The sequence below is a fragment of the Mytilus edulis genome, chromosome 9 (assembly GCF_963676685.1).
Source record: "Mytilus edulis chromosome 9, xbMytEdul2.2, whole genome shotgun sequence".
NCBI lineage: Eukaryota > Metazoa > Mollusca > Bivalvia > Mytilida > Mytilidae > Mytilus > Mytilus edulis.
The window spans coordinates 63,081,018-63,106,351 of NC_092352.1; the positions used below are offsets into that span (position 1 = coordinate 63,081,018).

Below are 25,334 nucleotides of genomic sequence, written 5' to 3' on the forward strand. Positions count from 1 at the left end.
GATTTTTTGTGCTTTTATTGACAACAATTATTTCACAGTATATAACAATAAATTACAACGACTGAGAGACTTATTTACAAATGATTATTTTTTTCCAAAAATACAAGTTATATCAATTGTACACTGTCAGACAAATAAATTCAAATGTATCTTTTATAACTTGCATGTTCAAAGGAAAAAAGTTTTTAAAAAAGTTATTATGTTGGTTACATTAATTTTTATCAGTTTGTAACCAAACAAGGATTTTTGCTGAAAACCTTCATGCATAATCATATGGAAAGTTTTTTTCAGAAAAGAATATGAAAATCAGACAGAACAGTTATATTGCAATGTATTTTTAAGAATGATAAATGAAATAAAAAAATAATCCACCAACTTTTCCTCAATCAGATTTTTACACTGTACTACTTGTTGGCCAAATTATATCAAAATTATACAAAAGCAGGTTAGTCTTATATACAAATATGGACAATTTCATGTTAAAGGGATCAGTTTGACTGCTACAGATATACTCATTTTTTCCAAATCACTACCTTACTTTAAAATTGATGACCCCTAACTTTTTCCCAGCTAATTCATTCCTCTGTTTGCTTATATAGCTGTTGTTTGTTACATTGTTTGGTCTCTTCTTACTCAATTCACAAGATTTGAAAATCTGTTCACATCTGTCACCTTAATTAATGCATAAAATATGAAGCAAAATGTTGAAGGTGCATGAAAACATAATCTGCAAGTAAAACACTGTCAACAGATGTTTAGTACAATTAATTTAGCAAATTAAAATAAAAGGTTCACAAACACAACAATTTCAAGTCATAATCATTGAAATAAAGTATTATTTTTTCCATATACATAATCTCTGGTTACAAAAATAAACAACTGATTATTTCAAAAAGAAATTATTTCTTGATTATCTTCATCCACATATCATTTTCAGCTAAAATTTAAACTTTTTGGTGCAGCTCAGATAACTGAAACAGAGAGTCCATATGCTGAAATGTCTTGCCTGCTCAACAGATGTTAATTGGTTGAATTATGAAAGCTTTAGAATCAAGGTTCTTAAATCTTAATAGTTTCAATAGACCATGAAAAAACAGTCAATGTCAGATTAAACTTGCCATACATACATGTACACCTTATAATCACTCTTCAGACCAAATATAGTTGATTTATTGCTTATTGCATATGAGAAGCTGACCTAATCACTTAGTTGATGGTAATCAATGAACCAAGAAAGTTAAATCAAGGTCAGATGCACATGTTCACCTAACAATCATTCAATACTGCAAATATATGTGACCTATTGCTGTAAGAATCTCAGAAATGGATTGATTGTCGGCTACAGACCTACAGACCCCACAATACTTTGTGAAAAGGTTTTTAACGTGCAGATCAAACATAGGCCATCAGATTCAATGTCTCCATTCTGAATTGAAGTGGCTGCAAATTCAATTCATCTGCAAAGCAAAAGGGACAATCCACTTTGGCAAGGGTTTTACTGTCAGTTGAAAGGATGCTACAATGTATAAACCAAAAATAATATTTTCCAATTTCTCATAACTGGAAAATTCCTGTGATAAAAACACTTAACAAAGTCCCAGGTAAGGGGAGGGTGGAACACTTACAATATTCCTCACAAACAAGACAAATTCATCATAATTTTAGAAATAAGTATATTTATTATAACAACACAATTTTTAGAGCATTTCAATCATTATCAAAATAATCAGTAGTTATAAGGAGTCACTCTATATGCTTAAATCAATTATGCAAAATATAAACATATCAATGTATAATTCATTATTTTAAACTTTTTTGGTGGGTAATTAATCAAGATTATTTAAAGAACAGATTTATATCTTATATATACAAATAAACAACAGCACCATCATTTTATAATTCTTGCAATACAATTAAAATACACACAAATACATGTTATAAATAATGATCTTTTTAAACTGAAAAAAACCACTATTAGGTCCAATGAGTCTGAATGCTAACACCATAAATGTACAACATAATAGTCATTAAAACTATAAGAAATCAATGACATCTTTCTTTAAGTTAGATTGAGACCAGTTAAAAATGAAGATCCAATTACAAAACATTCTAAAACAAATTTAAGTACATTGACCCTTAATATGTTTCATGTGTACTGTATTATCTCAATCTACTATAAATTTAAAGATGACTGCCAAAAAGAAAAAACAATCGTGTAAGAAGCCAATTACAGTTTTTGTTGAGTTTCACTTATTTGTAGATCTTACTGATATTCTTATAAGTTTCTGTGTATTTATTATAGTTTTCAAAAGAGACTAGCACTTTTTTGCAAATATGGCTTGCAATGTGTTGTACTGGCTTTTTTTTATTTTTGTTTTGTTGATTTTGGGGAAACTTGAGTACTCACATACATATTTAATCCAGCTAAATTCTTCTTGTGTCTGTCTCAAGTCAGAATCCAGTAATTCAATGAAATGTGTTTGCTTTTATTGCTATGAATCAGATTATTTTCTCATATAAATTGTTTCACATTTTGTCATCCAGTGACCTTCTATAGAATACTTTACAGTGTGAGATTTGTTCATTATTGAAGGTCTTTTAAAAAGTGACCTGTAGTTGTTCACACACCATTGTCCATTGGGCTGTAGGTGTCATATTGACAATAATACAATGGCTTTAATTATTTTATAAAGTTCAGAAATGAAGCCTTTTACAACTCAGTATCAAACAGAAGCACATAAATCACTGAAATCCACCCCTGAAGCCAATATCTAACAGACAGGTTCAATCAAATGATTTACAAAACTTCATCAATATTTACAAAATAAAATAAGGAGATGATATAATTAAGGTGGTACCCAACACCTTCACTAATATTAATTTGGCTAGTTTAATTTTCATAAAATTTTGACAAAATGTTTACTTTGACCCTTTGACAAAAATATAAAAATTTCAAAAAATTTGAACCAACCTCTTTCTCAGAAAAATTTCTTTGGTTATATAGCAGTTTGACAACACTAATTTTGATCATTGAGAAGCTTGATATTTCCTTAACAAAACAACTTGATTAAAACGTTTAACTGATTTTTACAAAGATATCTCCCTGCAATGTTATGTACCACCTTAATACATTTAATATAAAATGTGTATAGTTCTGTTATTCAAATTACAGCAACATTGTGAACAGCCCATATCTAAAGGAATTGCCACATAAAATGATTATAAACAGGGTTAGCAAGATTGGTACCAAAATTTTATCAAGATCCACTCATTATAGTTGATTTTACTTAGAAAGCTGTTAAAGAATTAATTCCTTCATAACACAATGTTCAGTCTTCTAAAGAAGATTTGATACAATTTTTGTCTAAAAATTACTTAAGAACTTGGCGTAGTTTATGTTTTTGGTAAAGAAAACACCAACCATCTTGCAGGTTACAAATAAAAATAGCAGGTACCCAAGTTCTAATCCAGAAGAAGAATCTGTGTAATTTTGGTTAGATAATATCCAACTGCTTTCAAAAAGTTGAGAATTAACTAATTAAAGTTCCTACATGAATGAACATATAACATATACAAATGTATCAATTAATCATTTGAATAATCACATTTTATTTTGTTGTTGTCCAAGCTTAAATTCAACTTGGCCACAGATCACAGACAAAGGGAGATTACTTCATATTTCCTGTTTCTATCTTATGATTTGTCATCATCAGATACTGTTCCTGCTGGTAACAGGGCACCAGAACTGTGATTACTACTGAAACTTGATCCTTCTGTACTGGACCCCGTCCCAGGTAAGGATAGTTCACTGCTGACTTTCATTGGCTCGTAACCAAGATTGTCTTTATTGACTGCTCCCTCACTTTTGCTGAGACCTTTAACATAAGTTATTCTGTTGACTGGTTTCTCTTCTGGTGTGGAACCAACAGGGTAACAGTCTGTTGGAATATAGCCATCACTGTCTGCATCTTTTTCTGTTTTTTTACCTGTTTAAAATAAATTTACAAAACATGAAGTTTTATTCTTTTAACAATTATATCTTTACTGATTTATTCACTTGCATTATATCTCTCCACTTGATTCAAAAGTAAGAATTTCAAAGGGAAGATACTAAGGAGGAACTAACAACCAGGGTTTCCGCTGGCGGTCGCCATTTTCGCAATTTGCGAAAAAATAATAATTGTGGCGATTAAAATTCGTCATTGGCGAAAGAATTTGGCAAAAGAAATATATGTACCTGGATTTATTTTCAGCCATCTTGTTTATTTACTTTTTTCGGGTTTAGACTTTACCTAATCAGACAATACTCGGAATTCACCTTGAACTCGTTAAGATTTTGACAGAAAATCAATAATCAGCTGATTGCATTTATAGCTATCGACATCAAAGGACTAATTAATAAAGGTGTTGATTGTATTATATGACAAAATGATATGGTTAAATGGCGTCCGTCACATGTCACAAAAGGGATTTTACCACTTTGCGACGCACGTGTTTGAAGTAAAATTTTGACGCTTCCTCTCGATCCTTCTTATAAATTATGATAGTCCAGAAAACAAAATTGTTGTTATGACGAAAAATCTTCAAAAGCAAGAAAGGTCTCTGATTTAAAACTTTATCATTTAACTTTGATATAGATAATTGATTTGAGTGGGTACTTTAAAGTTGTTTCAGTGACACACGTGTTTCAAGCATAGTTTTACTTATTTACGATGGTCTAGAAAAGAAAACTGTCGTTATGAAGAAATCTATTCAAAGGGGAGGGGATGCAAAAAAGGAAAATTTAAAAGAAAAATCTAATTGTGTAACTTGGTGAAAAAATAATAAAGTGGCGAAAAATATATTGTTTTGGCGAAAGAGGTGGCGAAAAAAATAATTGACCCAGGGGAAACCCTGCTTACAACCCATGAGTTGAATAACCATGGCAAATGATAACCAGATGCTCCACAGGGCACAGCTTTATACAACTGCAGAGGTCGAACCCTGAACAGTTGGGGCAAGTATGGACACAACATTCAAGCTTGATACAGCACTGAATTTGGATTGTGATTAAATAGTTGACACAGCAAAGGTTTCTGACACAGAATGAGTGTGGTCTCATGAACTTTAAAATTTGTTTTTGTATTTGAGCAATACACTATGCTGTTGAATATTAATCCCTTCAAAAAAAAGTATTTGAAGAAAAATTCTTTTTAATTTCTGAAAACTGAAATGAGAAAAATTTACCCACCCACCCACCCACCCCTCCCATTTTTTTCCCGCCTACCCCCATTCCCTTATTCCAAAAATAAGTTGGCAACAATAACTACTCATTCAATTAATTACATCATAAAGTATTAAAATATAAAATAACTTACAGTCATGGTTAAAATTAATATTAATTAACAGTAACTTTTAAAAATAAATTAGCAGTTACACATCTCCAAACAATTATCATTTCTTAATAAATAATTTTCAAGCAGTGTAAGGGAGGTAATCAAGTAATCTAACATGTATATATGACAGTTTTCTTTAAATTTTAATTGGATTACCTCCCTTACACAGCTTTTAAATTGTCTAAATTGTTCTTTAACCAGAAAAAAAACTTGTTTCACCCCTTCTTTTTGGCCCTTTTTTGGCCCCTTATTCCTAAATTTCAGGGATATTAACCCCAAACTGACACCAAGCCTTCCTTTCATTATCTGGAACCTTGTGGTACAATGTCAGAGAGATCTAAACATAAGTTATTGTTCCGAAACTTCAAAAATGCTTGTTTCTGGCCCCTTTTTGATTCTTAATTCCTAAACTATTTGCCCCATAACCCTTACAATAAATCCATATAAACCTTCTACTTTATAGTATGATCATTGTGGTACAATTTCAGAGTAATTGAAATACTTATACACAACTTATTGTCCTGAAACTAGATGAATGCTTGTTTTGGGCCCCTTTGGGCCCCTAACTGCTAAACCATTACCCCCAAAATCAATCCTAACCTTTCTTTTTTGGTTATAAACATTGCGTAAAATTTTTTATTCATTTCTATTTACTTATACTAAATATATTATCCTGAAACCATCCGTCTTAAGACGACGCTAACATGACAATGATGCCGACGACACCGTGATACCAATATACAACCGCAAAAATTTTTGCGGTCGTATGAAAACTTAAAAATTTAAAAAACTTAACCACACACTTAATTGGAAAAATTTCATTGGATATAGAACAATTTGATAAACACCATTTTTTATCATTGAAAAGCTTAATATTTCCTTAAAGAAAAAAAGTGCTGGTTTTTACAGAGTTTACAGAAATATGCTAAAATTGAACAAAAATCCAAATTAAGTCAATAGTTTCCACATAATATTGTCACTTTGTGCTTTTGAAAAATGTAGTACATCTAGGAAAGAACTAGGAAAAAACATAAAATCAAACATAGGTTACCATGCTTATTGAGAAAAAAATGTTCAAAATTGTTAATTTTTGTGATAAAAGATTTCTATCGTATTAGATTCTATCACTAATTCTGCATAATTATGTATTTTTAAATTTTAAGTACTGTTCTAACATTCAGTTTCTGAACATCATCATCACAAAAAACAGGTATAAGCAAAAAGGTTGAAAGTTTTTTCTTAAGTAAATGATTTAATTTAACTCTCCTGAAGCTATATCATTTGTAATGTGTTTTTTTTTTTGTTGAATTATTTTTTTGCTGATCATTTTTGTGTTTAAAGTTTCTGTCTATCTGTTATATTTTTCAGCTAAGTATATTTGCCTACCTAATGGCTCATCATCATAGTCAGGTTCTGGCTCTTGCTCAGCTTCAGATGTATCTTCTCTCTCATCATCTGCTAAATCTTCTGTAGAACATCTGGTACCTGTTATAGGATGTGTCTTCATGTCGTAATCACTATCTGCCTCAGACTCATTTAGATCATATACTCTTAATTTTGTAACATCTGGTGTGCCCTAAAATAATGTTTGTTTTAAAATGATTACAGTATTTTTCCAATAAAAGGCAAAAACAGACATAAATTTTGAATAGGTATATTCCAGTCTCTTTTCCCTGGAGAGAGGTGGAATATTAAGAACTTAAGCTGTAACTCTGCTTGCAATCAAATGATTTCATTTTCAATTTCTTGTTATACATTTATGTTTTTATGATAATATTTGTTCAAAGATACTTATTAAAACAAGACTTGCACATAACCACATAAAAATGTAATTATACATGTTATAAGAATATTAATTGAGTGCATTTTTTTAATTTATTTTATAGGTTTGTGAATGTGTTGATTGTGTGCACATTTTGAAAATGAAACCCTAAAACATTTCATATGAAATGTGCTTTGGTCAACGCTTTTGCACTCCTTTAAAATTATATTAAGAAGCATTCAATAAATAAATGCATGCAAAAATATCTGGATTTACAGAACCTTTGCCATTTTTCATACATTATTTCCTGTTATATCTTCATATCTCCTGATTTGCCTCCAGTATCTAGGTAAGTTTTGTTTCTGTACAATGTGTTGCAATTTATAAAAAACAAGAATGTGTCCTCAGTACACGAATGCCCCACTCGCACTATCATTTTCTATGTTCAGTGGACCGTGAAATTGGGGTAAAATCTCTAATTTGGCATTAAAATTAGAAAGATCATATCATAGGGAACATGTGTACCAAGTTTGAAGTCGATTGGACTTCAACTTCATCAAAAACTACCTCGACCAAAAACTTTAACCTGAAGCGGGACAGACGGACGAACGAACGAACGGACGAACGAACGAACGAACGGACGAACAAACGGACGAACGAACGAACGAACGAACGGACGCACAGACCAGAAAACATAATGCCCCTCTACTATCGTAGGTGGGGCATAAAAATACATATCATTCATTTTTTGTATGCATAGATTTGCAGAATATTTCATCAAAACTAGTAATCAGGAGTCGATTTCACAAAAAAACTTACGATTAAGATTAATCGTAAGTATACTGATTTGTTCATGACTTAAGACCAATCTTAGTCGTAAGTGTTTTTGTGAAACCGACTCCAGACTTGCACAGAAAAGCTGCACTTTTTTTCTTAATTCAAATCTAAACATAACATGACATGGTATAAACCTTCTGTTATCATTTAAAGTTACAAAATAGGATAACAATGTATCAAAAATTTTGTATGTAGTAAAACATTTTGCAACTAGAAGTTTGTATCAGGTTTAACCCTTAAACCATTACTGCCTCTCCAAGACAGGCCATGTTACTATCACCTAGGCAACGTCATCCATGCACATGCTAATTTATCCATCTAAGAGCTAGCTAACTTTAATCATATTTAAATAACTGAATTGCCTACTGTTTTACATACCTTGCTCTCAAGTGTATCAGAACTGTAATCATTGGAGACATTTACAACCTTGGATTCATCTGTACTGTCTGGGTCTTCTGAGAATCTGTCAAAGTAAACACAAATTTTCAAAGTGTAATTTTGTGATGCATGTAAGATAAAAGGAAAGATTAATCTATAAGTCATTTAGAGTATTGCATGGTAAAACAAAGTCAACTTCAGGTGAAAAAATCATTATACTCATTACTGGAACAAAATGCTAACTTGATCTTAAAACTTCTCATGGTGTTAATTATATAACAAATATCAATTTAATATCTTCAACATGAGAAAAATATGGACAACCAATTTTTTACACTTAGTGAATTATTGAAGTCTGTAGACCATAACTCTGCATGAAATCATTAGACCAGAACAAAATTTGATATTGAACTGTACCTTGTCATGGATAATCTATATACCAAATATCAATCGATTTCTTCAAAAATGACAAAAGAAAGTGCGAAAAATTTACTATTTTCATGAAGTTTAAAAATTGAAGGACCACTCTGCACAATATCATAAGACGGGGAAAAAAATCAAACTTCATCTGTAGCTGGTCATGAAAAAACTTATTTCTTTGTATTTTTCAAGTTTCTATCTATATGCTATAGTTTTTTTATTTAAGACAAAAAGCAAAAACTTTTGTATAATATTAATTAATGGACAATAACTCAATTTCTTGAATTGCACTGAACAATGAATAAGTCATACGAAATATGTGTTAATTTGGTTCACCTATGTTAATGGATTGCAACAATCTCATAAGTTATGAATTAGGTCAATCAAAAGCAGATTTATTTTCAAATTGTTTAGGTGGACAAGTCAGGATTAATGTTCCCTATAATGTTCTTTCGTACTATAATAGAAATATCATAAAAATACAAAATTACAAAATCTTAGAGAAAATGGTATTGCATGATATCAAAACTCTTGATTTAATTACAATAATATAAAATTATGAGCCTTTTATTTTATTAAAATCTAATACTTTAAGTTGATATCAAGGGATATCAAGTTCTCACTCATATAAAACCTATAACTTTCAATATAAAAGATAGGTATAAATATACTTACATCTTTGGTACATGTGGTTTAAGTTTATCTTTAGTTTTGACCACTTCAACTGTCTCCTTCCCTCCTTTCAATTCTTCATTTCCCAGTAACTTTTTATCATCTAATTTCAAGTTGGCTGTCACTACAGAATCTTTCCCAGAATCTACTTGTAATGTTTGTCTGTAATAATGCAAAATATAAATATAGAGAAATAATTGTAACTGTTTCCTTGGAACCCTATTTTCCGCTTGCTATTGCTGCTGTTAGTGTTAAAGTTGACTACCAAAAACTAAGTCAATTTTATCTATTTTAACTTTCTCTCCATCTATTTTGATTTTTAGAATAATAGGCAAAAATAGATCAAGGACTTAAATGTACTTTGCTTGTTAGTAACCCAATTAGTGTCATTTAAGGATGTTAGAGCTCCTCTTGTTTTTGAAATTTTGCCAGATATTCAGAATCCTCTGGTTTTATTCATGTAGTGCCATTAAAACATTTTTCCCACTAAACCCTATTTTTCTTTTCATAATTTTATTGCATATAGTTTAAAAGGCCATATTTAAAAATCTTATCAAAATCCTTATTTTTTCAATGTTCTTTTTTTTTTCAAGAAAAAAGGTGTCAATGTTAAATGTATGAAAAATCTAGAGAAAATCATTTCCCGCCAAATTTTCAATAGCTTCTATCTCAAAAACAAGCACATGGACCCTTAACACTTTTCTACTTTTTTAGTTCCTTTATTTATCAACTATCAATTTATAAAAGTATTTAAAAAAGCTTGTTACTTTGAAACAGAGAACATCCTTAATAGCAATATCTAATATATTGAGATATAGTGTGACACTAACCTTTTCCTTTTCTTGTCTCTATGATGTGAATCTTTTTCGTTTGAGGGAATCATTCTAACAGATGGATAATAATCTGAAATACAGAGTAGTTCAACTTTATGTTGCTTTATTCAGCTACATGTTATGCTGAGAGTATTGTTAATTCAATATCACTTTAATTTCACGTGGTTGACAATACTTCCTTGGCTTTAATGCAACCAAATAAAAAAATTGTTAGAAATGAATTTCTTCAAAGAAAGAATGATATTTTCATTCTTAAATTCATAACGGGTTCTGTGGAACCGATCATGTAGTTCACACCTTAATTGTGGAAAAAAGTCGGCATGCACTTGATTTGCAATTTGACAATAAGCGTCAGTGATGCTCAAGATCAAAATATTAGAAAAGTCCCAAACCTAATATGTTACTGATTCTGAAATTTAATTACATCAAATGCCTACTACTAAATATCTCTATAATGAATGTAAAAAAATACTAGAACCTACCATCTCCCATCAGATTTTGATTACAGGGACCATTCAATGCTTCTATCAATGACACTGCAAAATATCCTGTAGGTACACCATCCTGGCTGACTGGGTTCTCTTCATTATTCTCTCCCTGTCAAAAAGTCATTCACTACATTTAAGTTTGAACAGTGCTTTACTGATACAGACACAGAATATGAGATAAATTCTGAAGGTTCAAAATATGATATTCATTAAAATTGTGTTTAAAATGAAAGTTTTATTAAAAATTTAATATATATTAAATTTATTCTAGAAGAATTTAGAATAGAGCATTTTTTTGTATCTGAGAAGAAGTTAAAATTCAGTATTTAGCTTTTTTATTGATAAAATGGTATCATATACTGTTGAAACTGGTACTTAGATAATTATTCAAAGAATTAAATGGATAGTAGCACTATACCTGGACAGAAATAGCCTGTTTCCTTCTCATTGCTCTGATCTGTAATAAAGCTCTAAATGGAGATCGACAGATAGGACAATTACTGGCTTGGTATCGCAATGACTCTGCACAAGCACTACACAGACACAAGTGACGACATGGTAGAATTAAAGTGTCTCTCATGTCAGACATACATATAACACATTCAGCACCACTATCATCAACTTCATCATCTGGATCAAGCTAAAATGGAAAAATATACTTCCTTTGATAGTTTTCTAATCTATGAATCTTGAAGGTGGAAACCATGATCTATACTTTGTTTTTTTAAGTCTTAAGGCTGTTACTCTATCAAAAATGAGTCAAAAAGAATGAAACAGAAACCGGATATGTAATTTATCATAGTATAACTACTACTGACCATGCTGACAATTCTACAGAACTTTTTCTGCTTTATGTACTTTTATTATTAATAAATCTTGAGCATTAATAAACAAGTGAAACTGCGAGCTACTGCTCACTGATGATACCCCTGCCGCAAGTGGATAATATTAATAGTGTAAAAATATGCAAGTGTTCGGTAAACAGGAAGTTGTCGAGTGATGAATCTGAAAACGCATCACACAGTAAAGCTGACTTATATAAATCCTGAAACCAAATTTCAGAAATCCTTGTATTGTAGTTCCTGAGAAAAATGTGACGAAAATTTTCAACTTGGCTATCATGTGTAAAATCATACAAGTGTTCGGTAAACAGGAAGTTGTCGAGTGATGAATCTGAAAACGCATCACACGGTAAAGCTGACTTATATAAATCCTGAAACCAAATTTCAGAAATCCTTGTATTGTAGTTCCTGAGAAAAATGTGACGAAAATTTTCAATTTGGCTATCATGTGTAAAATCATACAAGTGTTCGGTAAACAGGAAGTTGTCAAGTGATGAATCTGAAAACGCATCACACGGTATGGCTGACATATATAAATGTTGATACCAAATTACAGAAAGGGTGGATGTGTAGTTCCTGAGAAAAATGTGACGAAAGTTTTGTGGGACGGACTGACTGACGGACGGACGGACGGACTGACGGAACGACTGACAGACAGAGGTAAAACAGTATACCCCCCCTTTTTTAAAGTGGGGGTATAAATATATGATTATCAAATTTGCAGCTTTAGTTTCATAGGCCTTTATACAACATATTAAAACCAGATGCTCCGCAGGGCACAGCTTTATACAACCGCAGAGGTCCAATCCTGAACAGTTCGGGCAAGTATGGACACAACATTCAAGCTTAAAGCTCTGAATTTGGATTGAACACAGCAAAGGTTTCTGACACAGAATGAATGTGCTTTGAGCAATACACTATTCTGTTGGATATTTATCCCCTCAAAAAAAAATTAATGAAGACATTTTCATTTTAATTTCTGAAATTCCACCTCCCCCCCCCCCCCCCCCAATTTTTTTTCACCTCCCCCTTTCCCTTATTCCAAAAATAATCAATTCAAATTTCTTATGGAGTTTGCAACAATAACTACTCATTTAAATACTTCATAAAATATTAAAATATAAAATGACATACAGTCATGTTTAAAATTAATATTAATTAATAAATTAATAGTAACTTCTAAAAATAATTTTACAGCTAATAATCTCAAGACAATCATCATTTCTTAATACATAATTTTTAAGCAGTGTAGGGGAGGTAATCAAACATATATATAACAGTATTCTTTAAATGGAATTGGATTACCTCCCTTACACTGCTTTTAAATTGTTAAACTTGTCCTTTAACCAGAAAAACCCTTGTTTTTCCCCTAATTGCTAAATGATGTGAGCCATTACCACCCACCCCCCCCCCCCCCCTAAAACAGTTATAAACATTGTGTTATATAATTTTATTGATTTCTATTTACTTACTAAAGTTATTATCCGAAACCATGCGTCTTCGGACAACACCGCAAACAATGCTGACGACGACGAAAACATTATAGCATTATACAACGCAATTTTTTTTTGCGGTCGTATAAAAATTAAAAAAAAGAAAGGTAGGAGTACATAGTGGCAAATAATTGACTTTTCAACAGTTTCCTCACCTTTGATCTATCCACCTGCTTGTTTTCAATCCCATAGATTTCTTGCAGTAGATATGACAACCCATCAACAAACTGTTTTTGTTTCAATGGCTTCAGTATGTATCCACTGTCTGCTGAACTTTTCTCTACCATACCAAATGTAAGATGGGCATGGTTTGGATGTTCTGTAAATAAAAAAACCAGAAAAACCAATGAAAGAGACTTTGACTGTTGTTTTTTTCTATGGTCGGGTTGTTGTCTCTTTGGCACATTCCCCATTTCCATTCTCAATTGTATTTAGTGACCAAGCTCACATACCCACTGTATAAAGGGCAAAACCTTAAAACAATTTGATTGATCTGTGTGAGGGCTTTATAGCCAGTCAATGCATGTAGTTAAACAAAACATAAGTACAACCTGATATGATTGCATAGTTTTTATATTTTCTTTTAAAAGGTAAAATGATTCTTTTTGGCTATTATTTTTAGAAGTAATATTATTTAAAATTATTTTTAGTAACTATGACCTTGACCTAGTGACTTTAAATGAATAGGGATATTCATTCCTCTTATCATATGTGACCAGATATCTAAGTAAAGTTCCATCACATTGTTTGATCTTAGCATCTGGAGACCATTGTTCTGCAAAATTGATAGTCTCTCAACAATAGGGTTCTTGCTTTTATATTATGTGTCACACCAACATTTACTACTTTTTAGTAAAAACCATTGAAATACACTGACTGGACTTTAAAAAAATTGACAAATTACCTTCATCTTCTACTACACAATGTATTACCACTGGGATGATGTCCTTAGCTGGATCATACTGCCACTGAAATCATACATATATGTGAATTTATATGTAACAAATTTTTTCCTATATGTTGTACATGCAATCTGTATTTGTATTTTTATGTATTGATATTTGTATAATATTGTTTTATTGGTTGAAGAAATATTGCAAATATCAATACATGATTTCTTTATTAGTTGGTTGAAGGTACCAAAACCACATCAAGTTTTAAAGGCAGATAAAACCTGTCATAGTTTAATGGATGAAGATAAATTGCTTTGTTTAAATGGTTGCAGATCTGAATCTGGTTTAAAATGCTACAAGCTAGGAAACCACATATATTCTCACTTGCTACTTAAAATTATACATATTTGATGTATTAAAAAGTAATTGCTTAAGAAACATCATTATAATTTTTGAAGAAGCAACATAGTGAATTAACCACACAAATTGTTATGTCTTTTTACTGAAAATTCAGATATTATTGCATGCATTTATTGTTGCTATTTTCAAAGAATTAAGAACAATACAAATTTAATTGTTGTGACTTTAGGAAAAGTTACATACAGATATGTGTATTTGATATCAGGATGTGAGTTCTTATCATTGTGATTCTCAAATAGACCCATGATTTGCATTAATAAAAATCTCGTTATAATTTCTAAATTTTCAGTATAATAATTATATAAACAGCTGCCCTAATTGTAAACTACAACAGATTTTTAAAAAGCATTAAATTAGAAGCAAATAAAATGGCTCTGGAAAAAACTAAAATGATGAGACCAAGTAAGCGTAAAAATATAGTGTCAAATAAACTCTAGAATGACAAGAATAATTTCAGTCAAAATCGAGTTTAAATTCATCAATCACAGTATTAAGTTTGTAGCAATTTGATTAAAGTTTTTCTTTAAAATATTTGGTGGGTACCATCACATGACCTGACTGAAAGCAACTGATTGGCTGGGACTTACCTCTTCTTCAGTATAATTGGTTGGTTCTATCACATGACCTGTCTGTGAGAACAACTGATTGGCTCCTTTCTTATAATGGTATGTGTCTGACTTTATTGGATATTTAGAGTTGATTCTATAAATAATTAAAGAACCTTAGTGAGCACGCTCACATACCCCACGTCCCCACATTGTCATTGGAGAAATGAAATAAGTGTAAGAAAAAAAAATTGTATAAGAAAAAATATTGAATAATAATTTCCTGTCAATATGCACATCAACAAAGTATGTCCTTATTATCTACAAAATTTCATGAAATTCTGTTGTGTGGTTTCAGAGGAGTTGAGATGACAAACTGTTGCAGAAGTACATTGAAGCAAATACTGTATAAACATTAATTTTCGTGGGGTTAAAATTTCGTGGTTTTGTATCCAAAAGTAAGTTCGTGGGGATTAATTTTCGTGGTTTTTAAGTTTAGAAAAAAATTATACAAATGTCACTTTATAATTGACAATACTCAATAAAACTGATGTGAACTTTTGCCGTTGGGAAAAATCAATAATTGCATTTCATAGTAACAGTGAGCACTAATCAAGTGTTGTAACCTGCATACGCTAATTGGCTGTTACACACCTTTGATGTTTTATTCAAGGACAATGATTGTGTGATAAATGTATTACGACTTGAGGGCATTACAGATACATTAGACTGTTAAATGACATTGATTGACAGTTCTTGATCATTATTAATTACTGTACAAACAAAGGATTAGGATTATCATCTGACTTAAAGAAAACCTTTGAACAATGATGTCTAATCAATTAACCTATTTATTTCATTGTCTGCATTTATGTTCATCAATTATATAATGTCAATAAGATTTAGTCAGATCATAAAATAATGTAAATCTACAGTTAAATTTGCGTTGGGGTTTTAATTTCGTGGATACTTCTTATCCACGAAATAAACGAAATTAAATCCCCCACGAAAATTTGTGCTTTTACAGTAAGTTCAAAGGGGCGTAACTCCTAGAAAAAAAAATTGAATCGTAATTTCCTGTCGATATGCACATCTACATAGTATGTCCTTATTATCTACAAATGTTCATGAAATTCTGTTGTGTGGTTTCAGAGGAGTTGAGATGACAAACTGTTGAAGTAGTACCTTAAAGCAAATAAGTTCAAAGAGATGTAACTCCTAGAAAAAAAATTGAATCGTAATTTCATCTACATAGTATGTCCTTATTATCTTAAAAGGTTTCATGAAATTCTGTTGTGTAGTTTCAGAGGAGTTGCGATGACAAACTGTTGCAGTAGTACAATAAAGTAAATAAGTTCAAAGGGGCTTAACTCCTAGAAAAAAAATTGAATCTTAATTTCCTGTCGATATGCACATCTACATAGTATGTCCTTATTATCTAAAAAGGTTTCGTGAAATTCTGTTGTGTAGTTTAAAAGGAGTTGCGATGACAAACTGTTGCAGTAGTACATTAAGCAAATAAGTTCAAAGGGGTGTAACTCTTATAAAAAAAATTGAATCACAATTTCCTGTCGATATGCACAACTACATAGTATGTCCTTTTCATCTGAAAAGGTTTCGTGAAATTCTGTTGTGTGGTTTGAGAGGAGTTGCGATGACAAGAAACAGGACTGACGGACGGATGGACAGACTGACAGACGGACTGACTGACGGACAGACGGACGGGTCAAAAACATTATACCCTCCGCAACTTCGTTGCGTGGGGTATAATAAAATAATATTATCAATTCCTAGAACTATCATCATGACATGTATGATCAATTAATTAATTGTAGCTGGACAGCTGCAAATACTTTTAGTATATTCAATAAGAATTGTTTTCAAATCTGTTACAATAGGTAGAATAATAAATCGGTTGACCTATTGCATGGCGGGAGTACAAGAAAATTTTACCAGAAACATGTATATCCCATATCATTTTTTTTCTTTTCAAATTTCTTAGATACACATTTATGCATGTATGCAGTTTTTCTATCATTTATAACAAATCATATAAACCCAAAAATCAGGTTAATTTAAGAAAACATTTTGAATTCTTGAATTCTAAAAATGTTTGGATCCTCATAGGTGTACATCCTTAATTCTCACATTTTATCTTGGTGAAATCAATCTGCAGAATCTACCTTTTGAACTGACTTATTGCTAATTTATTCAACCATGATTGAGATATGTTGTGAGTTTGACAGGATTGATAACCCTGTTTCATTAATTATAAAACTTACACAAGTTGCCCATTGTTAAACTCCTCTGTTGCAAAGTAATAGATAGTAATTGCACATTTGACATCTGAATCAAAGACAAATTCTACATTATATCTGTTTGTGGTCTTCTGATCATCCTCTACTTCAGCTTCATCAACCCTAAAATATCAAATTCACTAATTGAAAAGATATTGTGTATTTATCAATAAAGGCATGAAAGGCTTCTTTGAGACCATGGCAATGCTATTCCATAAAACAAGAAACTTTGCCAGCAGGATATAGATATCATAAAATAGACCCCTGTTGTGGTCACTTATTGCTACACTCACAAGAGGTGCAGCCTTAATCCTCAGTCAACTTACAGTATTAGTCTTTCGATAACTTAGACGAGACATGTTATGTGTTTTATATGTATTTTACTGCATTTGTGTACTGACAAAAAACTCAAATGAGAAATTAGCATATTCTTATCCCTACTAAGGGTTCTCAAGGAAAAGAAAGATACCTGATAGCTATAGGTTCTCTTAAAGTTAACAGAGTTTTTTGTCTGCCAAACTAGAATTATATGTATATGGACTTACTTGACAAAGCGAAGTGAATCCTTTCTGATGTTGACCAGACTTTTAAGTGTTTTGGTAGGTTCATTACCTGATGATGAAGGATAAGGATACTGAAAATAAAGTCATAAACAAATCATATTGTAATCTTAACAAAGAACTCAAGAGATGATTCATCCTGCTTAAAGAAGAAAATGACTTTTATTGAATTAAAAATCAATGAGTCATTGTAAATACATATGATAACATCACATAAATATATCCCTACGGCAAAGCTCTAAATCTTAAGACCTTGTGACATTGTCTTGATTTGGATTTACTTTTGGTCCCTTTTGGTTTATCAGGTACCCAACAATTGTATTAGATTTTGGACTTTCAAATATTTAAGCCTCGACCATAACTGGGGACACTAATTGTAAATCGGCATTTGGTGGAGTAAAACTGGAACGGTTAATGTTTTCACTACTACGTCTGCTGGTTGACTGTAAAAACATAAGTCTATGAGGTTATTACGATCACAAGCCCAGTCATTCTGTACTGTCATGGAAATATAGGCCTAGGAAAACGTATATATATTGTTTTACCCAACCACATTTTTGCGCCTGTATTAAGTCAGGAGCCTCTGGCCTTTATTAGTCTTGTATGATTTTTAATTTTAGTTTCTTTAACATATTTCCAAATTTGGTATGATGTTCATTATCACTTATCTAGTATACATGTACATTTTTGTTTAGAGGCCAGCTGAAGCACATCTCCAGGTGCAGAATTTTCTGGCTGCATTGAAGACCCATCAGTGGCCTTTGGCTGTTATCTGCTTTTTGGTTGGGTTGTTGTCTCTTTGACACATCCTCCATTTCCATTCTCAATTTAATTTGACTTATATTTGCTGTTACAAAATTTAAAATTATTTTAAAATAAGGACTTCATCTCCCTCTGGCCTATTTAGCTCTGATTCCTTGTCCTGGTTTGGACTTATATATACTTTAAAAACTCTTCAATGTCTTTCTTTGTGCATGTATTAGGTTTTGGGCTTTTTGCATCATGTGAGAGATATCAATTGTTGAAAAATTCATGGGGTGCAGTATTAACTGTTTATGTCATAAAAATTATGACAAGGTAAATTAATTATTTTTCCACAATTTCAATCAACTTACAGCAACAGGCTTTGATCCAAGAAAATTGAGATCCTGATTTTCTCCAAACAGATAAGCTTCTGGCTGACTCATATCAAATCTTTCTCCTCCCATAATGAAATGACTTCCAAAATAGTTACCTGAAAGACAATTATAAACAAACATCTAAAACTTGTACATGCATGTACTCTATAAAACGTAAGGAATTTTATTAAACATGGCACCTGAGGTAACATCACTCCTTACATGTTATTACTATTAGCCGCCTGTCAGGTCAAAATCTACACATGGTGTGTAATCAGGAAATGTCCGTTACACCTGATAAAATGGTGCCTGAAAATTTTCATTCATGAAATATTTTAGGGATGTCTCATTGGGGGGTTATGATCCCAGATCCCGCTTACTGTTTTGACAGATTCCTGTATTCCTCTTACACTATGCACGTAAGCAATTCTATTTTTTTTTGCAATTTCCCGTGTCCTGCTAGACTTCATTTCCCGTTTTCAAGGCACAATAATTTATATTTTACGTGTCACTATTAAAAAAAATTGGCAATCCTGCGTCATATTAGACCCCAATGAGACCCATATTTAATACATGGGATTTTTTTCTCTTCAGCAGGAGGAGATCCTTGAAAACGGAATAAATGTACTCCCATCGGGAGTTTTACATGTGTGCAATTGGAAATAAACTTTAGAGCTTTATGGGTTAACCCTGATATTGATAGTTTAACAGGAATTGTTTTTCCATATCCTCATGTGATGTGTTTGAGTACAAATAACAATTTTCTTGTATACAGTTTTCACTGATGAGTTTTATTCAAAAGCATGTTCTGTCAAATGTTTATAGGTACATTGTTGTACATGTATCCAAGAGATTTTTTGTCAAGGCTAAGTAATCACAATTTTTTAATGTTTCCGATTTATACTTTGTGATTTTCGCAAGTAAAAAAAAAATGGTGTCACATGTTTTCGTATGAGTAAAAATTTGATTAGAACACGCCATGGCGGACAGGAAATGACTAAAAAATCCGGAAATGAGTATTTTCTAAAGACGTGGTTCTGTTATGCTGTGATCACTTGAATCATAAAAAAGTTATTTAATACTTTCAGTACTAGATTAGAAATAACTAGTAAATAGTTTTATGTTGGTGTTTCATGTGCTGAAATTGTAACATTGTGAATTATTTCCGATTGGCACTGAGATTCTACTAAGGACAGTATTTTATTTTGAAAATAAAATGCATTTTCAAAATTTTGGATTGACTGTAAAAAGTTAAAGACAGTTTTCATCTTTATGTATCAAGGATGTATAAAAAGAACCATCCCCATGTTAAAAAGATCCAGAGGCAGACGATATGGCTGTACTTCATGCAACCCCTCAGAATTTTTCTCAACAACTATATTCTTGTAATGTGTACCGGTATTTTTGGGTCTCACTAATTAGGGACAAGAAGCGTCAAGAAGCGACAAGAAGTGTCAAGAAGCGACAAGAAGCAACAAGAAGACTATTTAGCGACAGGAAAACATTTTTTTTAATCAAAATTACTTATTCCAAATAAATAATAAAACGAGAATGTGTCCATAGTACACAGATGCCCCACTCCTACTATCATTTTCCATGTTTAGTGGACCTTGAAATTGGGATCAAAACTTTAGTTTGGAATTAAAATTAAAAAGATCATATCATAGGGAACATGTGTACAAAGTTTCAAGTTGATGTGACTTCAACTTCATCAAAAACTACCTTGACCAAAAACTTTAACCTGAACTTTGCACTATCATTTTCTATGTTCATGATCAGTGGACCGTGAAATAGGGGTCAAAACTTTAATTTGGCATTAAAATTAATCATTATGTTATCATGGGAAACATGTGTACTAAGTTTAAAGTTTAAACTTGATTTGACTTTCTACTTCATCAAAAACTACCTTGACCAAAAGCTTTAACCTGAAGCGGGACGAATGGACGGACGAATGAATCCAGTTAACACCTTCAACTTTGAACACCCGTAAGACTAAACAATTACAAGGCCAACCTTAAAAATATGTTTGTTTGCAGTTTTCCGACTGTACCTTCAGACTGAAGGGTCGGTAGGTAGGAAAAATATTTTATTTTATCAGCCAAAATACAGTTTAAACAAGCAGTTACACTAAACCAAGTTTCTTGTGAAGAAAAAAAAAACATTTTAAAACAACAAACACTGGACATGCTGCAAACCAACATCAAATGAACAGGCATTTTCAGATAAAAAACTTTTTAACCAAAACTGAAACTTTAACATAGTGTCATTATCCAATTTATGACATAAAATATGGTATAATTATTAAATACTGGAACACTTATAAACAAGGAATGTCATTATGACTAGAACTGTTTTAGAGAAATATATTCAGACATGTATGCTTTTTGACTAGAATGTTTTCATGAGTAGAGTATTTTCATCAGAAAAATATAGATATTAAAGATTTATAAGACAATGTATTAAAGAGTGTGTTTTTAATAAAAAAAAAAAAAAATAACCATTGAATCTTCCTCTATTGAAAAAAAAGGCAACTTGAAAAAAAAGTATTAAGACATTCGACTGTTTTCATATTTCTAACAATATTTAATTATATGTGATAAGGTTATATTTTTGCCAGGCTTTAATGAAAACCAAAGAAATCTAAAGTTTGGGGTGAAATCCATAGCACCCCATTAAAAGTAAATGGTCTGTACTGAAATGTTTTTAATGCATAAAAAAAATTGGCAGCATAGGACATGTTTTAATTGAATTCACACAGGCCACACAGTTTGGGTATATTTAATATTGTAAGAAAGAGAATAATTGCAATGAGTGGGGCAGCCCCCCTTATCCTAAAGGAGCATACTCATTGCAATCGAAGATAAATTTAATATAGAGAGTATATTTATTTTTTAAGCTAACCATTCATTTTCTCTACATCTTTGTGTAGTTAGGGTTGCTTCTTATTGATTTGGCATGATCTATATCCATTAACATTTCAAATGAGCCCTTCCTCCGTACAGGCGTGTTTACAGATATCCATGAAGATTTAAGTCACGGAGGAGTGGTTTCATCTTTGTCGTCTTCACAACGATTTGTAGAAAATATGCCATACTTCAAGCTGCTGTCGAATTATTTAACCACTGAAATTGGTTCCATAAAGTCAGGCTCCACAGATTCTATACCCAATTTGTTTGAGACAGAATGGTTATCGTGTCAGTTATGAATATCAGCTGCATCATCGTCAATGATATCATCACACATCATTACATGTGCCTGAATCTGTATAAACAGTTTACTAATAAACTTTTTCGTTTGTTATTTGTCTTAAAATTGACACGAGACAACAGCGTAAAGTACTCCCCCGTGACTTCATGGATACCTGTAAACAATTTCCATGTGCTTTATCATTTAATGGTCACATGAACGCTTGACGAGAAGCTAAGAAAAAACGAACTTGAAATGCGTAATTGACCCAGACTTTAAATCATTTTCGGAAAGGACCCAAAGTACCGGATCGCGTCAATAGAAGTATTAAAAAAAAATTCTTCAAATTTAAAGCAATAAAATTTTCACAGTCGGGAGGATTTTCAAGGGTCGGTCGGTAAACTGCAAACAAACAATATTTTAATTTAAGCCCAATGTACACGCGCCAGAATATACAATCATTGTAAATAGTGAACACCTGTTGAAAACTGAAGATTGTCATTAATTTCTTTTAATCTTCAATCAACATTAAACTATGCATAAACATGATCAATATCGTTAAATGAGGCATTACACACAACAACAAAACTTATGAAAATATTCACATTTTAATTATGGTTTTCTCTAGTTTGATTTCAATTCTTTGTTTTTCACAATTTGTGTCTGTATTTTCTGGACAATGATGCTCAACTAATGCATTTTGCAAGTTTATTATTTATTGTACAAAGAGAGTTTTAAATACAAATTATAAAATAAAAATATTATTGTTCTAAAACACAAGTAAATAATAAATATTAAAATATCACAAATAAACAAGATAAATGTAGCAATTAGATCTATGTTTCTTCTCTCTGAAATTGTCTTCTTTTGCATATAATCTTTTAATATTTTTTTGGAATAAGTACATGAAGTAATTTCAATAAAAAAAAAAGTTTTTTGTGTCGCTAAATAGACCTCTTGTCGCTAAATTATTCTTCTTGTTGCTTCTTGACACTAAAATTCTTCTTGTCGCTAATTAGTGAGACCAGTATTTTTAACATTAAATTAAAAAGGTTGAACAGGTAGCCTGAGGTAGGTTTAATTTAATAGTTCTAACGTCTTTAACATGTTTAAAAGCAACTTTCAATATGTCATACATCATGTACATGTGTCACGTTGTAGTGTCGTTGTTGTTCCAAATATAGTAACAGAAAAAAACCAGCACAATGTTCAGTTGAAAGCGAAAAAATGTGGTTGATAGAACATATGATACAATATATATCAAAGGGCTCATCAAATGCCATTCTCTTTAACAGTTTAATCAATAAAATTGAGAATGGAAATGGGGAATGTGCCAAAGAGACAACAACCCAACCATAGACAAAAAACAACAGCAGAAGGTCACCAATAGGTCTTCACTGTAGCGAGAAATTCCCGCACCCGGAGGCGTCCTTCAGCTGGCCCCTAAACAATTATATACTAGTTCAGTGATAATGAACGCCATACTAATTTCCAAATTGTACACAAGAATCTAAAATTAAAATAATACAAGACTAACAAAGGCCAGTCTCAGACTCCTGACTTGGGACAGGCGCAAAAATGTGGCGGGGTTAAACATGTTTGTGAGATCTCAACTCTCCCCCTATACCTCTAGCCAATGTAGAAAAGTAAATGCATAACAATACGCACATTAAAATTCAGTTCAAGAGAAGTCCGAGTCTGATGTCAGAAGATGTAATCAAGTATGTGTTAGTTTTCTGTCTTTCATGTCTTTATGTATTGTATATTGTCACTTTATTGTGTATGGTAGAACTCATAAATGCTTGATACTTTATTGTATAAAATATGATTATCATTACTATTAGTGGATTCTATAAATGGTTATAAAAAAATTCTTGACATCAGAGGCTGATAATTACGTAGCTGTCAGGTCTGCCAGTAGTTTTTTGTTACCTGATTTAGGTGGGTATCTATACACGTTGTTACAAGCAGTGTCTATATCTTCGTTGCCATTGGCCTGTCGACTTGTTAAAGCCCCCATTGTTTATAGAATATGTAAAATTATCAATTATTGTTAGTTTTTCTACTTGTAGACCATAAAAACATAAACATGAAATGGACTTCCGGGAGTGACGTCTTCATCTTTACCTATTTAAGTAAATCCCTCCAACGTTGGAGCACACACAGATTATTGTGTTCAGTTTTTAAATTAAAGAAAAATAAAAGTCATGAGCAATGTTTGTTTAAAACTTTATCATATTCATGCATATCTAATATTAAAAATATCTGAAAATTACGTCAACAAAGAATTGTTCTAAAGATACATGTCAACTCGACCTAAAAATAAACTCGTAGCGGGTCCTATTTTTACCGACTCGTAAGTTCTACCAGCTCGCACATAATTTTCATATGTAGAATAATAGTTAATTTTTATCATACAGTATGATCAGTCTATGGAAGAAGCGATTCGATAAAAGCTTTTCTCATATCAACGAGCGATATTGTCTTATATCAACGAGTTGCATTGTGGGAAATTTCAGACGAATGTTAGCATTTTTTCGAAGAAAGGCATATTTCTCGGTATAAAGTAATGACTCTTTTCTTAAAACAGGGTGACATTTAACATGACATACGTCTGGTGTATAATTTTCATGAGTTATTTTATGTAATAACAAGCAAGGTGTATTTAAACGAGAAAATTGAATTATTAAATAAATGAAACATAAATGCACGATTTATCATTTGTAGATGTACACATTCTATAAATATCATGTAGCAAATTCAGTGGAATGCAATTGAGATGAATTCAATTGTTTGCTACGCCAAAATCACCTATAAGTCAACGATACTGCTATATTTTAAAATATCAATGCGATATTTGTCTTATATCATAGCGATGATTTTTTAATATCAAAAATTTATGAATGCGATACTTTTCTAATATAACTGCTATAGTTTTCTAATATAGAATTAATACGATGACACGTCACAATGCATGTCAAAAAAACTGCAAACATAATTCACAAACTTAGATCATGACCAGTTAACTGTAACACAATTAACGCTTACATGAACTTATCATTCCGAAAATGTTGCTTGACCCTATTGATAGTTGAAAGTGTTAACAACCTGTTCAATCTATTGTTTTCAATCACATGGTTTAACCAACTAACTAACATGTTTAACCCCGCCACATTATTTATGTATGTGCCTTTCCCAAGTCAGGAGCCTGTAAT

At 31.6% G+C, this 25,334-nt stretch overlaps 1 protein-coding gene across 3 annotated transcripts; it reads right to left on the minus strand.

Annotated features, from left to right (window-relative positions):
* LOC139488779 (E3 ubiquitin-protein ligase MGRN1-like) lies at window positions 1-24,263 on the minus strand. Of its 3 annotated transcripts, none has more exons than XM_071274679.1 (15): window positions 24,052-24,263; window positions 18,931-19,049; window positions 17,801-17,889; window positions 17,241-17,378; window positions 15,001-15,115; window positions 14,005-14,068; window positions 13,256-13,419; window positions 11,184-11,405; window positions 10,760-10,874; window positions 10,275-10,347; window positions 9,448-9,606; window positions 8,353-8,437; window positions 6,762-6,951; window positions 2,472-3,986; window positions 1-2,124 (listed from the first exon to the last, which is right to left on the minus strand). In XM_071274679.1, the coding sequence occupies exons 1-14, from the start codon at window positions 24,137-24,139 to the stop codon at window positions 3,694-3,696; spliced, it is 1,914 nt and encodes a 637-aa protein (XP_071130780.1). In that variant the 5' UTR covers window positions 24,140-24,263; the 3' UTR covers window positions 1-2,124; window positions 2,472-3,693. The 3 variants fall into 3 exon arrangements, with proteins under 3 accessions (XP_071130780.1, XP_071130779.1, XP_071130781.1); XM_071274678.1 differs by having other exon boundaries at window positions 1-2,249; window positions 2,331-3,986; window positions 24,052-24,249; XM_071274680.1 differs by having other exon boundaries at window positions 1-2,249; window positions 2,323-3,986; window positions 24,052-24,249.
* Between the last annotated feature and the right edge of the window lie 1,071 nt (window positions 24,264-25,334).

What these genes read in the sequence shown, in the direction of transcription:
- LOC139488779 (XM_071274679.1), bottom strand. Translation starts at nt 24,139, where the DNA reads ATGGGGGCTTTAACAAGTCGACAGGCCAATGGCAACGAAGATATAGAC. An exon ending in TTGTGTAGTAGAAGATGAAG is followed by an intron (nt 13,420 to 14,004) that starts GTAATTTGTCAA and finishes TTTTATTTACAG; the next exon opens with AACATCCAAACCATGCCCAT. An exon ending in AGAGACAAGAAAAGGAAAAG is followed by an intron (nt 9,607 to 10,274) that starts GTTAGTGTCACA and finishes GCATTATTACAG; the next exon opens with ACAAACATTACAAGTAGATT.